At 45.8% G+C, this 16997-nt stretch overlaps 2 protein-coding genes across 3 annotated transcripts in view; one reads left to right on the top strand and one right to left on the bottom strand.

The window, feature by feature from the left end:
• NEU2 (neuraminidase 2) overlaps positions 1-16997 on the bottom strand; it is an 86848-nt gene that overhangs the window by 11643 nt on the left and 58208 nt on the right. The window lies entirely within an intron of this gene.
• The window catches only part of NGEF (neuronal guanine nucleotide exchange factor), a 127447-nt gene continuing 118052 nt past the window's right edge, over positions 7603-16997 (top strand). Inside the window, exon 1 of the mRNA XM_021074904.1 lies at positions 7603-8068. Coding sequence (XP_020930563.1) covers positions 7803-8068 — 266 coding nt within the window. The 5' untranslated portion in view covers positions 7603-7802. The remainder of the gene's footprint in view (positions 8069-16997) is intronic.

Raw genomic sequence — 16997 nt, 5'->3', positions numbered from 1 at the left:
ACACATGGCAAGGACCCACTAGATGCTTGTACCCAGCCATGAGCCCTTGCACCCTGTTCCCACCACACCAAGACTGAGGTTCCAGGGGCTGTGAGCTCATTTCCAGGAGGATGAGTCACTTGCTGGCGCACAGCCAGAAAACATGAACCTTCTCACCCCAGCTCACCCCCAGCGTGGGTGAGGCTGGAGGAGCTGGAAAAGCCAAAAGGCATCCCAGCCCCGTTCAGTCCAAGGTGGCTCATCTTCGTTTAGAACCGGGGGTGAGGGAGGTCACCCTACTTTGTTCTCCTTCGCTGCTCTGGACACAGTCCTTTCTGGGTATCTTTAGCTCTAGATGGTTCCCATGGGTCACAGTCAAGTGCAGACACACCTCATTGCCTCTTTCCTGGGAGGTCGGCGCCCAAGGTCAGAGTGCCCCCCGGATGGTGATTCTGGGCCCTCTTGTTCATGCTCTTGTCTGGCTCTCTCACCGGGTGTCAGAGAGACAGTCACCTGGCCTCAAAGTTTATCTTTGAAAGCCCTATCCAAAGCCCAGGAAACCCACTGGAGGTCCACGAATCATCTGGAGGCTGATGCCTTTGCATTTGTGTTTTTCTCCAGCTAAGTTGCTGGGCTGAAGGAGAGGTGTTTTGAAAGTGGATTAAGGGTAGCAGTGATGAATCATGGGAGAAATTGTGACATATCCATAAAATGGACTATTAGGCACCAGTCAATTAAAATCATGTTTTAAAGACTAGATAATGCATGAGAAAATGCTGGGATGGTATAACGAATAAAAAAAATAGGATACAAGATGGCCTATAAGGTAGGACTTCACTTTTGAAAATCTATATGTTGTATACTCAAAAATCTGTATTAAAAATAAACAAAAATATGTATTGCTATACCCCCAAACTTAGGATGGTGACGCGAATGAAATAGATATTTAGTAAATACTTGCTGAATGTAGAATGAATAAATAAATGTTGCCAGTAATTAATGTTGACTAATAAAGTTACAAATGATGTTGACTTATTTCCTTGTACTCTTTCAGGCACAACATCAATTTTATTATTGGTTTAAAAAGGCATTTTTTTAAATAATGGTAAGTAATATAATGAAAGGCTTTATCCATGGCTTTATAGTGCCTATTAACTCTGTCTTGGCCAGATCATCGAGTGGGTAAACAAGGTTTCAAAAGGGCCAAAGAACTTGTAAAAATGGGCTTGGCTCAGCATGCAAATTCAGCTTATATTTGATTCCAGAGGATCAATTGATGAAGTGTTCAAAAATATTTGTTGAACACACTCTTTGCAGCCAGTGCCTTGGTAACCTGGGCAGGAGATGGAGAGGAAGATGATGGAGAAGGTCTCAGAGCTCCCAATGCGTGTCATTTAGGTGGGAACAAACCCAGGACCTGAGGAACAGAGACCCGTGATGGCAGAGACCCCGGGGGCTCCAGGTGTACTGTGATGGAGACAGCGATTAAGAGCAAGAGAGAGTGGTGAGAACAGGGTAGCCGGAAAGACTTCTGGACCTGGGCTGGGTCAGGAGGAAAAGTGAAATGTACGAAGTAGAGCTAGAACATCTCAGCAGAAGCACAGAGCCCGGCACATGGCGGATGCTCTGTTGGAGTGACGTGGGAGATAAACATGCAGAGATAAACATGCAAAGATAAACATGCGTGGGAATGGACAGCGCTGGGCTTGCCAGCACCATCAGGACGTTGAATGTAGTCTGTTTTCTCTTTGCTGGTTCTTATGATTCTTCTACGTCTTTAATGTTCTGTAGCCCCGATATGGGTTGTCCAGGTGTGAATTTATTGTCATTTACCTCATTTAGGACTCAGTACACTTTTTCAAACTCAAAACTTGTGCCTTTCTTCAATTCTGCAAACTTCTCAGTCATTAATGTTTTGACTGCTGCCTCTCCTCCACTCGCTCCTTCAGAACAGCCTATTAAATGTAAATTGGGTTTTTGTGATTTGTTCTCCAAATGTCTTTTAACTTATTTTTCACATTTTCCATCTTTTTGCCTCCTGGTGCTTTATTCTGTGTGATTTTCGCAGATATTTCTTCCAAATCACTAAATATAAAGTTGTGTCTAGCTAAGATTTTTTAATGCAGTATTTTTTTTATATTTCCACTTAGTTCTTCACTGAATTTACTTTTAAAAAAATTAAATTCCTCAGCAGTAAAAAGAAATGAACTATGAAGGCATTGAAAAGAGAGGGAAGGGGAGGTCCTATTGTGGTTCAGAGGTAAAGAACCCAACTAGTATCCATGAGGATGCTGGTTTGATCCCTGGCCTTGCTCAGTAGGTTAAGGATCTAGCATCACCGTGAGCTGTGGTGTAGGTCGCAGTTGCAGCTTGGATCCTGCCATTGCTGTGGCTGTGGTATAAGCTGGCCATTGCAGCTCTGATTCGATGACCCCTAGCCTGGGAACTTCCACATGCCCCACAGTGTGGCCCTGAAAATCAATCAATCAGTCAATCAATCAATAAACGAAAAGACATGGAGTGACCTTAAATGCATATTACTAAGTGAAAGCAACCAGCACTGTATGATTCCCACTCTGTGACATTTTGGAAAAGGGAGATTAAGGAGAATAGTGAAGAGACCAGTGGTTGCCAGGGGGTGGGAGATGAATAGGAGAAGCACAGATGATTTTTAGGACAGTGAAAATACTCTATATGATATCATAATAATTGATACATATCATTATACATTTGTCTAAACCTATAGAACATACAACACCAAGGTTGAGCTGTAATGTAAACTATGCACTTGGGGTGATTATGATATGCCAGTGTGGGTTCATCAATTATAACAAAGGTACTACTCTGGTGAGGGGTGTTGATGATGAGGGGGGGTTATGCATGCATGGTGGCAAGAGGCATATGAGAAATCTCTGCATCTTCCCTTCAATCTTGCTGTGAATCTAAAATTGCTCTAAAAAATAGTCTTAATTTAAAAAAGATTTTGGAGGTGCAGGTACAATCTCTGGCCTCCTGCAGTGGGTTAAGGATCTATCCTTGCTGCAAGCTGCGATGTAGGTCTCAGATGCAGCTTGGATCTGGCATTGCTGCGGCTGGGGCATAGGTCGGCAGCCACAGCTCCAATTTGACCCCTAGCCCAGGAACTTCTGTATGCTACAGGTATGGCCCTAAAAAGGAAAGAAAAAAAAAGATATCCTTCTCTTGTTTATAGATTTTACTTCTTTATCTCTTTAAGCCCTTAAACATATAATTTTTTAAGTCTTTTGTATATGCTATTGTTTCTATTTCTTCATGTGTCAACTTTCCCATTTTTGGTGAGATGCTTTTCTTCATATCGGACTTCCTCAGATGTTTTAAGATGTTTGGTGATGTTTTTATGATTTTTTTCATCCTCAGTAGGAATTATCTTCTGGGTGTAATGGTGGAGGTGTTCCCACTAGTGCCCCAGATTGCAGACATCACCCAAGGGTTGTCTCTGCCTAAGTCTTAAAGGTTCACAGTTTCTCAACTGTCTTTTTTAGTTTCTGTCTTAGAGTTCCTGTACTCTGTGAGCGATAAAAGTTTGGACCCGAGGTGCAAATTCAACTTATCCTCTATTTCTAGAGGATTTTATTTCCAGCACGGTCTGAACGTCTTAAAAGTTCTGAACCATAATCTCTCTCCAAACTTCCTGCTTTGGTCCTTGTTCCCCCATAGATGTTAATTTAAACACATCTCCCCGTTACGTGTGTTATAGTCTCTAAAGGAAGGTAGAGAATGACTTAGGAATAACCTCTTCATTTATGGCACCCAGACAGATCTTTCTTGCTCTTGGTGATCAAATACATATCTATACTACATATATATTTTTAATATTTTCAGCATCTCTGTGTATTTAGAAAATTTCATGTGATCTTGGGCAAGCTATTCAACCTCTCTATGTCTGGCTTCCTCAGCATAAGACTGTAGTGATGATCAAGCAAGTTAATTCATGTAAAGTGCTTAGAACATAACCTGGCCCAGACGTGGTCAACAAACATGATGACAATTATGTCTTCTGCTCAGTTCTTTTTCTTGATCAGGCCTGGTCTGTTGCCTTTATATATTTCAAATGTATTTTTTCAAATAAACACAACCTCTTTTTTAAAACTTTAAACATTTCAATTCCTGTCTTCTCCCTATCCCAATAGCAAACACAACACAGGAAGTTATTAAATAATCTTAAAACAAATTATCTTACAATGAGTTAAACTTATTACACTTGAATATTCCAGTTCTGCCAAGTCACAATGACAACAACCAGTTTAAAATAATTGGCTTATGATGATCAAACCCACAACAACCAGTTTAAAATAATTGGCTTTATTATTAAAATTATCACCCAGAAAAATAGCCCAAAAGCTCCTGCTCAAAGGGATCGCAGGTCTTGAAAGGGATTCTTCTGTGTCTTAGTTCCTTTGGGCTGCTACATACCGTAGACTGAGGGGTATATATACAACAGAACACTATTTCTCACTGTTCTGGAGGCTGGGAAATTCGAGATCAAGGCATTGGGAGATTTGGTGTCTGCTGAGAACCCTCTTCCTGGTTCGTAGACGGCTGTCTTCTCTCTGTACCCTCACACAGCGGAAGTGGCAAGAGAGCTCTCTGCAGTCTCTTTTAAAAAGACACATGGGCCCTTCACAGGCAGAGCCCTCACGACCGCATCACACAGGCCCCATCTTCTGCACCATCACATTGGAGGAGAGTTTTCAATATATGCATTTGGGGAGGAGGCAGACACAAACATTCAGTCCACGACACTCGGTTTCATTCCAGAATATTCCCATAGCAGAATAGTAGACAAGCATTAAAAGGAGTGAAGGATTTAAGGTGTGCAGAATTGGAAAACTACCAAAACAATAAGTCCAGCCTAAGCAAAACAAAGAATGAATATAGGGGTGGGTGGGTGTGAGAGAGAGAGAAGGAGGGATAGAGAGAGAGGGAGGGATAGAGAGAGAGGGAGGGAGAAACTATGTATAGAGGGAATATTTCTAGAAGGATACTCATGAAACTATTAACAGAGGTTATGCAAAATGTTTTTGAGCAGGAAAGTGACAAGTTTAGGAGTGTGTCAGCAGATTCACATGGCTTATTGCATGGGATGGGGTGGGGAGAACTGAAAGTAATTGGGAGAGACTGAAGCCAGGAGACCTGCTTGATTAAAGGACGTGGCAATAGTACAGGGTGAGAGTTGACAGGGGCCTATTCTGAAGCAGTGAGCTGCCGTGGAGGAGGAAAAAAGAACTCAGATTCATTTTTGAAGTGCTCAAAATGATACCACCAGCACCCAGCACAGTACCTACCCCTGCTAGGTGCTCAACAAATGTACAAAATGAATGGTCTCCTGTATAGAAAACTTAGAACTCCTGCTCCCTAAGGCATCTGCTGGGCACCTCAAGACAGACCCCCTTCTCAGAGTTTGCTCACCCAGCCCTGGGCCTTGGGGGGCAGGGTCATGAGATGGGGTTCACAGGCAAGTGAGACCAGGGCCCACATTTCCCTTGCACCCCTCTGGCCCTGCTCACTTAGAAGTGTGGAACCAGTTCCTGCCTCACCACTCTTGCTCCACCAGGCACTCCACCAACAGCTGCCTCACTGCAGGTACCATCTGAACTGGGCTCTGTGTATCTGTGGCAGCAAAGGGGTGTCTTCAAAATCCCATGAGCCTGGCCACCTTCAGGACCAAAGGGGGAGGCAGGAAAACTACAAATGAGAAAGGGGGAAAGAGAGCCAAGAAAATCAGATCTAACGCTATACACACACGCACGCAGGCACACACTGCACCTGCCACCAGAACACTGTGCTCTTAGGAGGCACTTAAAATAGGTTTTCTAAATGCACGAGACAGTGAAAGGAAAGGGAGCAGGAGGATACGGACTCTCAGAAGCGTGGCATATGGGGGCAGTTGAAGGAAAGAGAACTGACCCTCCTGAAGAAGAGAATATTCAGTGGACACCCCCCTAACCTCACACATGTGAAAGCTCCACTGGGAGCCTTTGGTGGTCAGGGACAATGAGGGGAAGAGGCAGTGCATGCATGTGTTCTGGCATCCTCTGAGCCTAATGTGGGGTCTGGTTTATAGTGTCTTGCTCAGATGTTTGTTAAGTGAATTAAGGGATGGGTGGATGGAGAGATGGATGTGTGGAGGAGTGGATGAATGGGTGGATGGAGGGGTGGATAGATGGATGGATGGGTGGGTGGGTGGATGGATGGAGGGATGGGTGGATGGATGGATGGGTGGGTGGGTGGATGGATGGAGGGATGGGTGGATGGATGGGTGAATGGGTGGATGGATGAATGGATGGATGGATGGATGAATTAGTGGATGGATGGGTGGATGGTGGTTGGGTAAAAGTCCACGTCTCTCTGGCTTTCAGAGGCAAAACTGAAAGCAGTCAGAGAGCTGGTCGAGAGCTTTCAATGCTGGCCCGTAGCAATCCCCCTCTCCTGGGATTCCTGCCTCTGTGTAAACCCCCACCTTTGAGGGTAAGTGGTACCTGATCACTTCCTCCCAATGAGTAGACTGTGGCGAAAGTGAAGGGCCATTCCTTCTGTGAGTCGATTTCAAAAGACCGTGACTTCCATCTTCCTGAACCCTCTGCTGCACACCTTGGTGACCAGCTGCCCCTTGTGGGGGCCTCAGGTCAGCTCAGACTGAGGCCTTCAGTCCAAGAGTCCACAGGGAGCTGAGTGCTGCCTGCACGCCCGTGAACGTGGAAGAAGACCCTCCCTCAGTGGAGCTCTAAGGCACGAGCGTCCTCCCAGATGCCTCGAGTGGAGCCTGTGAGGGACTCTGAGCAGACAACCCATCTAAGCCAGCCCAGATTTCTGACCCACAGAAACTGTGAGTCAGCAGATGTGTGTGGCTTCAGGCCACTACATCTTGGGGTTAGTATTTTGCCAGCAATGGATAGCGAATAAAATGGCTAATTTGAGTTTAATATAAAAATGGACATTCTGGCAATTAAACTTGGCATATAATGGTAGTGGTTAAGAGAGCCCAGGTTGGGGATACCCACTGGTTGGGGTTTAATCCCGGATCCCCAACTTATAGCCATGTGGCTTTGAGCCAGATGATCAACTTCTCTGGGCTCTGTTTTTGCATCTTTAAAAGGGGCATAAGGGGGCTAAGAATTGTGGCTCAGTGCGTTAAGAATCCCAACATACTCTGTGAGGATGTGGGTTCGACCCCTGGCCTCACTCAGTGGGTTAAGGATCTGGGGTTGCTGTGAGCTACAGCATAGGTCACAGATGCAGCTCAGATCCTGCATTGCTGTGGCTGTGGCGTAGGCCTCAGCTGCAGCTCCAATTTGACTGCTGGCCTGCGAACTTCCATATGCTGCAGGTACAACCATAGAAAGAAAAAAAAAATGGGTATAAACCTCTGCTTGTAGAGACAGTGCAAGGATTACCTAAAGCGATTATGTTAAGTACTTAGCTCAGTACCTGTCATTAAAGAGAAAGAAGCTGTTAGCAATAATAATAATTAATAATGACAGTAAGGGAGCAGCGAGAGTCCCCTCTCTGGAAGTGACGGACCGAGGCAGGACGTCACGTGCAGGAAGTGAATGGAGCCCTCAGGGACCACGAGCCCTTTCTCACAGCTCAGACTGAGTGTTTTGCGGCTGCCTGGCCGGGGCTCGGGGGTGAGAGTGGGGGTGCCAGGGGCCGAGGGACCACCAAGGTCACCTTGCTCAAGGGGGCAGCACCAGCTGCTCCCAGCCTTCCCCGTGTGTGGCCATCTCCTCCTGCAACGATGACCTCTGGGTCAGGTGGGGGTGGCCGCCACCCTGGCCGGGCCCATGGGGCCCAGGAAGGCAAACACCCAGGCAGGAAGTGATTGTCACGGGCACGGGGCCAGTGCGGGGCCAGGCGGGTCTGAAGGTCGGGAATGCTTTCCCGGGAGCCTCTCCCAGGAGAGGACAAAGCCTCTGGCTGCACGCTCTCTGCAACAGAGGGAGGGCTTCCGGACCCACTGGCCTGCTCCGAGGTCCCCACAGCACAGACGGACGGGAGAGCAAGAGCCGTCGGGGCTGCCACCCCCAGGAACTCCTCAGCAGCAGGGCAGGTGAGCAGAAAGTTTGGGCATTTTTTCTAAGGAAATGCGATGAAACAAGAGGTGGGGTGGGGCTGGCGGCTGGGCAGGCACGTGAAGGGCGAGGAGAGCCCCTCAGCCCTCCACTGAGAAGGAACCCCAAGGGGGAACAGGCCCATATTTCACTCTGGAGGTAGGGTCGCGTCGTGACTTCTCCGTGCTCCTGCCAGACTCGGGCTCCCTGTCTGAACTGGGTGAATGCTCCTTCTGGGCTCCTCTCTGAGACGGCCGAGGAGCAAGTGAGATGAACAGGATGGGCTGTATCTTCTGTGGGGCCCTGGCAACATGACGAGGCTGGGCCCCCTGTTCGACAATGAAGAATTTCAAGAATTAGGAGTTCCCGTTGTGGCTCAGCAAGAAGGAAACTGACTAGTATCCATGAGGATGCGGGTTCGATCTCTGGCCTCGCTCAGTGGGTTAAGGATTCTGAGTCACTGTGAGCTGCAGTGTAGGTCGTAGACATGGCTCAGATCTGGCATTGCTGTGGCTGTGGTGGAGGCTGGCAGGTGCAGGTCTAATTCAACCCATAGCCTGGAAACTTCCATATGCAACAGGTGCAGCCTTAAAAAGGCAAAAAAAAAAGGAATTTCAAGAATTAAGAATTTCAAAATTATTAAGAATAACAACAAGCAAGGGGCCTTTCTAAGGGCAAGGCCCTGTGTGACTGCACGAGTCACACGCCCTTGGCTCCGGCCTTAAAAATAAACGTCTATGTAAACTGTGAAGTGCTAACAAACTGTGATTGCTCTGTGCCTGTGGCCCCACTCTCAGAGGCAGAAAACACACGCGGGTGAATGGAAGTCACAGTTGTGAAGTGACAGTTCACTGCCACTGCCCCCGCGGCTCAGGGTCCCACCCTCCCAGCTTTCCAGACTTGCGCCCTGGGCTGGCATCAAGCCAAAGCCTGGGGGGACTCAAGTGTCTGGGGACACAGCTTTCTCGGATGAGGAAAGTTGGTTGTTCTTTTTGATCGTGATTTAAAATTGGGGGTGTTCACCCAATCCCTAGCTCGGTGGAACTGGGCTTGTGATCCTGCAGTTTTGACAGTTCTGCTGAGTTCTGACGGTGGTGATTGGACCAGCGCTTGTGTTCACGCAGTAAGACCAGTGGGGGGGAAGGGCCCAACACCCCCCACACCCCCGCGCCTTTGTCCTCTCCTCTCCTTCTCCCTCTCTGCTTTTGCACTCACTCCTGCCACTCTCTTTCCATTCCACTCCTGCCCTTGGCATTGCTTAGCCTCGCAGCAGTAGAGGCCGCTACCTCCAGGGGTGTCTTAAGCTTTCTGGTCCATGAAAACAGACAACATCTTCCCTGACCCCACTCTCAATGCCACGCCTTCCTGGCATCCAAATTGTCTTGAAACCCCTTGGAGGGGTTCCCCAAAGGCGAGGCAGGGGGGTCACGCCAGTGACGGTGACCAGATTTGGAGGAAGACCACTGCTTTAAGAACTTCTCCTTGCCTGTGGGAGACGTCTCTGGCCTCGGCGAGGGCATCCCCGAGTGCTCACACCAGTGGACACACCGGCCCAGAGGCCCAAGAAAGGGGCTGGTACTAGCTCTGCTGGCTCTTCCTTGGGCACTGGAGCCACTAGTTGCCCCAGCAGCTGGTGAGCCCGCCAGTCCTACATCAGACAGCCTGTCTCCCAGGACAGGTCCTTCCCCAGCCCCGTGAGCCCAGTGCCGCCCTAAGGAGGGGTCAGTGCCAATGCCCAAAGGTTGCCGCCAGCACTGTCCTAGAATGACAAAACACCTTCCTTTCTTTTTTCATCACATAATCACTGAGCGCCCGGGATGGATGAGGCTTTGAAGAGGGGCTGGGGGTACACAGGGGACCAGGGTGGTCCTCAGGCTGGCAGAGGAGAGCCAGTTAGAGGCCTCTTCTCCATGAAGGAGTCACAGAAAGCTTCCCTAAATGCAAGAATGGTTTTGGGGTCATGGGGCTGAGAGGCCCTTTGGCCACCTGAGCAGAGGGTAACATCTCTCTGAGCCTATGGGCTGCTCCATTTCAGAGGCCCCCTAGGCGCCTTCAGGGAGCCCAGACCAAGAGAACGTGCCCAAGAAGGATGGTCAGCCTGACTCCTTTCCTGAGTGGACACTGGTTCTGGAGGCCCAGCTCCCTGGGAGATCATGCTGCGCCTGGGCAGAAGCCTTGCCCACGAAAGACGCCACATTTTCTGGAACATTCCTTAGCACGTGTCCTCTGGGAGAAGAGCTCAAGTGGCTGATTAAGCACTTGGGTGTCTGGGAACCTGGGTCAGACTGTTTCTCAATCTTTTTATCTCCACTGGCCTTACCTTTGCCATGGGGAAAAAAAAATCACATGTGTGAGTCGGGGAGGGGATTGTCAGGGGGATATCAGGGAGGCCGGCATGGAGGAGGTGGCCTTTGAGCTGCGCATCGTTAAGCAATCTTACATCCCTTCTTAATTATTTCACAAGAGGAGAAGAGCTGATGGGCACGGTTTTATATATTACAAAGTGAGTGCTCCCGCTTGACAATAAGGTAGCAATTAATTTGTTCACATTTACCCTAATTGAATGTTGCAAGTTCTTGAAATAGCACTCTTCCACAGAGAGCACATCCCCAGGGCAGGGGACAGCAGGGTTTTAACAAGGTGAAACAGGAGCCCCACAGGGCCTGGGGAGAGGAAGCAGAGGCAGGAGGCAGGAGGCCTGGGTAAAGGATGCTGACAGAACATGTTTGCTAGAGCAGAGGGAAGCTGGGGGGAAGGGGCCCCAACCCATGCGGGCTGGGTCCCAAAGGACCCCAGACATCACCAAAGGGGTCCTTGTGGCCAGCATGTCCGTGGGCAGCCACCCCTCACTTAACCCCAGCACTAGCTGACTTTGCCTCCATTTGGCTGGTGGTGGCGGCAGGGGGAGGTTGAGCATCAGCACAGGTGTCTCCCAGCTAGGAGTTCTGCCCATCAGTTACCCAGGTCTTTGAGGAGTTTAAAATGGAGCACCGATTCATTATTATTTAATGACTATGTTTCCTATCAGAAATAAACCCTTCAAAACATAGGCTTTCCAGAGGACAAGCAGCTTGGACCATGCCTTAAAAAGCTCAGAGAAGCTTGGGAGCCACCGCGGGCAGGGACCGGCAGGGATTAGGAAGGCAGACAAGTTGGACCCGAGGACCTTGACCCCCAGGCTCCGTCCAGAAGTGACAAGGGTCCGTCCCGGGTGGCCGATGTGGGGAGCATTGTTCAGTCTCATATGCTGGTTTGCACAACTGCTTCTCCAGATTTCAATCCACCCCAACAGTGTGCGCCTTGGCGGACCGACTCCTCAGGAAGGAGTTTGCCGCGTGCGCGCCCTGGGCCAGCAGTGATGTGACAGATGGACAGAACCCCTGCCCCTCTCCCAAGCTCCCCACCTTCATTCCAGGCCCCTCAGCTGCCTCTGCCCCCCGACCCCTTTACTGTTGTCCAAATAAGTAGATTAAGAAAACCCAATTTGCCACTCACTGCTGATTCATTTGGCCTTTCTGAGCCAAAACAGATTCCCGTTAAATCCCACTAATGGGACGAAAAGCTTCCAAGTATTTGAAATTTATAAAACCTTGGCATAATGGGCTTTGTTTTTCATGATGCGCTCTAGACATAAATCTGTTCTTGAAAGCGAGTACATCTATAAAGACATATTTGCCCTCTTCTGAGCCACGACAACATTCCTGGATGGATTCTTATACTCTGGAGGAAAGCCTTCTTTTCTGCTGAGTTCCTTTTTAGGAAGTTAGCTTTGAACTTGAAAATGACTTTCAGGTCCTTTGTTTCTGGATTAAAAAGGTATCTGGCACATGGACAATTTTTCCTAGTGCCTGAAATATCAGAGCAGTTGCCTGGAACTAACTTTCTACAGTTTTCTGGCCTCCTTGGAGCCGATTCAGAGTCAAGATCAAAGTCACTTGCAGTCGACTAATGCGGGTTCCAAGTCAAGGGTGAGACAGGGAGATTCCAGCTTGGGGTCAAAGTGAGGCCATCTGGATGCTCAATCAAAGATAAACAGATCCACCGAAGCTAGGCTTGGAAAAACATGATTAGAGCTGATTTGCGTATGCATTGGCAAAATATCACAGAAACAGCCAAAGTAAAGTAGCATGGGTGATGTGTGGCATCTTTAAACCGTGGCCACAGGCTTCGGGGGTCAAGGTGGCCTTCTTGTAAACACTGGGCCCCAGGCTGGATCTCTGTCTGCTTTTTGTCTCTCTTTGAACTCTCTATAATCTGATAAGGCTGTTTTCTCGGGAAGGACTATTTGCTTTAAGTAAGACTATCCTAAACTAAAGGCGGTGAAAATAGATTACAAACCATGCTCTTAACGCTTTGCCAGAACCAGGCTGTCTCCACCACTTGCTGGCTGTGTGACCTTGACTGAGTCAGTCAACCTCTCTGAACCTCTACTTTCTCTACAGTGAAAATGAAGGGCATGGGACAAGACAGTAATGACTATATAGGTTCATCGAGACAATGAAGGAATGGATGACAAACCATTCAATGAGTAGGGAGTGTGGCTCTCACAACTATTCTGCCAGGGGCCTTGAGAAAGAAAACAGACCCTTTTTTTCCAATATAGGAGTTGACTTTACACATCAGGGAGGGAATATATCAGTTCATGTAGGGAACTGAGCAGGAAACATGGGTGTGTGCACGAGAACCCTCCAACGGGCATCCTCTGAAGAGTTCGCCCCATCTGCTCAAGTGCTCTGAGCTGGTCCAACTTGGGGAACTCCTTGCTTCTTTCACATCTGCCTGCTGTCAGCTGGGAAGACCACACATCCAGCAAAGTCTCCCTTGAGGTGCTAGCACGTTGGACTCAGTAGTCATTTCTCTCCAGTGACGATTGCGATAAGTGAAGGCATTGTTCCTGGCAAACACCCCATGCTCCAGAATTCTTTTTGTCATCCAGTTTCGTTGAGATGTAATTGACACACAGCACTGGACACATGTAAGGTAATGACTTGACAGACACCCATCAGGAAACGACTACCACAAGTTCAGTGACCAACCATCATCTCATAGAGATACCACATTAAAGAAATAGAATAAAAAATTAGTTTTCCTTGGGAGGAGACCTCTTGGGATTTACCCTTTTAACAACCTCCATATTTAACACACGGCAGTGTTGATTATATTTGTCATGCTGTGCATTACATCTTGTGCCCAGAAGTTTATATCCTTGCGCTGTCCTCATCTAATCCCCCTTCTCCTCTCCTCCTACTTCTGGTAACCACAAATCTGATCTCTCTTCTGAGTTTGTGTTTGAAGTGTAATTGACCTACAACACTAGGTTAGTTCCTGCTTTACAACATAATTTGATATTTCTATACATTTTGACGTGATTGCCATGGTAAATCTAGTTATGATATGTCACCATATAAAGGTATTATATAGTTCCTGACTATAGTCCCCATATTGAGAATTTCATACATTTCATACTCATTTATCTTGCAGTGGGCAGTTTGTACCTCTTAATCTCCTCCACCTATTTCTTTCCTTCTCCCACCCTCCTCCTCTCTGGCAACCATCTGTTTGTTCTCTGTATCTATGACTGTTTCTGTTTAGTTGTGTTTGCTCATTTGTTTGTTTCATAGATTCCACATATAAGTGAAATCATACGGTTTTGGTCTTTCTCTATTTGACTTATTTCATTTGACATACTAATACCCTCCAGGTCCATCTGTGCTGTCACCAATGGCAAGATTTCATTCTTTTTTATGGCTGAGTAATATTCCATTGTATACGCACATATACACAAAATATTCTTTATCCATTCACCTGTTGATAGGCACTTAAATTTCATATCTTGGCTATTGTTAATAATGCTGCATTGAATATAGGGGTGTGTAGTACATATTAGAGTTAGTGTCTTCATTTTCTTCAAATAAATACCCAGGATCATACAGTAGTTCTATTTTTAATTTTTCGAGGAACTACCCATCTTCCACAGTGGCTTCACGAATTTACAACCCCACCAGCAGTGCAATGAGGGTTCCCTTTTCTCAATATCCTTGTCATCACTCGTTATTTGTTGTCTTTTTGAAAATAGCCATTCTGACAGGTGGTATTTCATTGAGGTTTTGATTTGCTTTCCCCTGATTAGTGATGCTAATCCCTTGTTAGTGATGCTGAGCATCTTTTCATATGTCTGCTGGCCATCTATGCCTTTTTTGAAAAAAAAAACATCTATTCAGATCCTCTGCCCATTTTTTTACTCAGATTGCTTTTTTGATGTTGCATTGTATGGGTTCTTTGTATATTTTGGATATTAGCCCCTTATAGGATCTATAGATTGCAAATATCTTCTCCCATTCAGTAGATGGCTTTTTTTGTTTTGTTGATAGTTTCCTTTGCTGCACAAAACTTTTTAGTTAGCATAGCCCCATTTGTTTATTTTTTCTTTTGTTTCCCTTGCCTGAGGGGACATATCCAGAAAATATTACTAAGACTGATATCAAAGAACTTACTGATGATTTCTTCTAGATGTTATATGGTTTCAGATCTTACATTTAAGCTTTTAATCCTTTAATAATTTAACAAATTTACTTTTGTGCATGGTGTGAAACAGTAGTCCAGTGTGATTCTTTTGCATGAGCTGTTCAGTTTTCCAAAAACCATTTACTGAAGAGGCTGTCTTTTCCCCATTATATATTCTTGCCTCCTTTGCTGTAGACTAATTGCCCATACAAATGTGGGTTCATTTATGGGCTTTCTATTCTGTTCTTTTGATCTATGTGGCTGATTTGTGCCAGCACAATACCGTTTTTGTTACAGTAACTTTGTAGTATAGTTTGAAATCAGGGAGTGTGATCCCTCCAACTTTGTTCTTCCTTCTTAAGGTTTTTTGGCTATTCAGGGTCTTTTTTTTGTTTCCATGCAAATTATACAAATAATTGTTCTAGTTCTGTGAAAATGTCATTGGCATTTTGATAGGGATTGCATGAATCTGTAGACTGCCTTGAGTAGTATGGGCATTTTAACAATATTAATTCTTCCGGTCCATGAACATGGTATATATTCCATCTGTTTGTGTCATTTTCAATTTCCTGCACCAACATCTTATAGTTTTCCGAGTAAAGTTCTTTTACCTCCTTAGTTAGATTTATTCCTAGGTACTACATTATTTTGATGCAGTTGTAAATGGGATCGTTTTCCTAATTTCTCTTTTGGATAGTTTTCTGTATCTATAAATGCAAGAGATTTCTGTATATTAATTTTGCATCCTGCAACTTACCTGAATTCATTGATGAGTTCTAGCAGGGTTTTTTTTTTTCTTTGTTTGTTTGCTTGTTTTGGTGGTGTCCTTAAGATTTTCTATGCATAGTGTGTCATCTGCAAACAGTGATAGTTTTACTTCTTCCTTTCTAATTTGGATTACTTTTATTCCTTTTTCTTGTGTGACTGCTGTGGCTAGGACTTGCAATACTTTAGTCAAGCAAGGGCTCACTGCCCCATGCACACAGAAGCCAATAGTATGGCACCAGCTTTTGAGAAAAGAGCTTTATTGTGAGGTGTCCATGCAAAGAGACAGGGGACAAGTCTCAAATCTCTCTACTCAATCCAGGGCTTGGGGTGAACCTTAAGAAGTTAGGGGAAATTCAAATTTGGAAGCTAATTGGTTAGTCTCGAATCAGTCCATATTAACTACTCGTGCTGCTGGAAATCAAGTGTTCCTCACTCAAGAGCTTCTCATTTCATAAAGGTCCCTGGTGGCAATATTTCTATTCTTGTTTTCTGCAGACCAAAGCTTCTTGGTTCTGGGGTCATCTGGAGACATGGGTTCCATCCTGCACAGGCATAGTGCTATCTCTAAAATAACTCCAGGGGTTATGCAATTTGTTTTAAAGGAGCAAAGCCAGTTTAGGCTAGTCAACGTTTTACATGCTGTTTCAATACTACATTGAATAAAATGGTGAGAGTGGGCGTCCTTGTCTTGTTCCTGATCTTAGAAGAAACGCATTCAGCTTTTCACCATTGAATGTGATGTTCCAGTGCTCCCAATTTTTTTTAAAACTAGTTTAGTAGATGCTGGTGTGAAAGAAATGGGAGGAAATCAATAGAGGATGAACCTCACAGATTTAGGGCTCCATCTGTAAGAAGAGTATATTAGCTTTCTTCTGCTACTGTAACAAACGACCACACAATTTTTCACTTAAAACAACATAAATGTATCATCTTATAGATCTGGAAGACAGAAACCCAAAATGAATCTTTCTGGGCCACTTTCCTTCTGGAGACTCCAGGAGAATGTTCCCTTGCCTTTTCCATCTTTAGAGGCAGCCCGCATTCTCTGCCTTGTGGCCTCTTCCTCCATCTTCAAAGCCAGCAGTATAGAACCTTCAAATCTCTGACTCCTTTTATAAAGACCTTTGTGGTTACATTGGGACCACCTGGGATTATCATACAGAATAATCTCTTTATCACAAATTTTAACTTAATCACATCTGCAAAGGCCCTTTTGCCACATAAGGTAACATATTCACAGGTTGCAAGTACTGGGACAGGAATGTTCTGGCCTGGGTTGGGCAAGTTGGCATGCTTCATCAAATCACTAAGAGGTAATAGAGTTTTCTTAAATATATCTTTGACGTGTTTGAAAACAATGGATTTTTTTGAAATTTTTTCATTGCTAAAGCCATGTGATCAAAAGTAAAATATACTGTGTAATACAGATTACTTGCAGTGAAATTCAGATAATGTTCGTGTTTACATAGATCTATATTTTTTAACTTTGGCTGACAAATGCTGGATCAGGGTTATCTGCTGTTTTGTTGAAACCCTTTGGCAAGTCCAGTGTTTATGTCTGAGACTTTGCCATCCCCAGCCCATTTGAACATGCCCAGCACATGTTTCTGCCCAATCTCAAGCAGTCCAATGCCTAAAGAGGTGGTTCTGTGACAC

Source organism: Sus scrofa, chromosome 15 (assembly GCF_000003025.6).
Source record: "Sus scrofa isolate TJ Tabasco breed Duroc chromosome 15, Sscrofa11.1, whole genome shotgun sequence".
In the NCBI taxonomy this organism is placed as follows: Eukaryota; Metazoa; Chordata; class Mammalia; order Artiodactyla; family Suidae; genus Sus; species Sus scrofa.
This window is presented reverse-complemented; position numbering and strand designations above follow the sequence as displayed.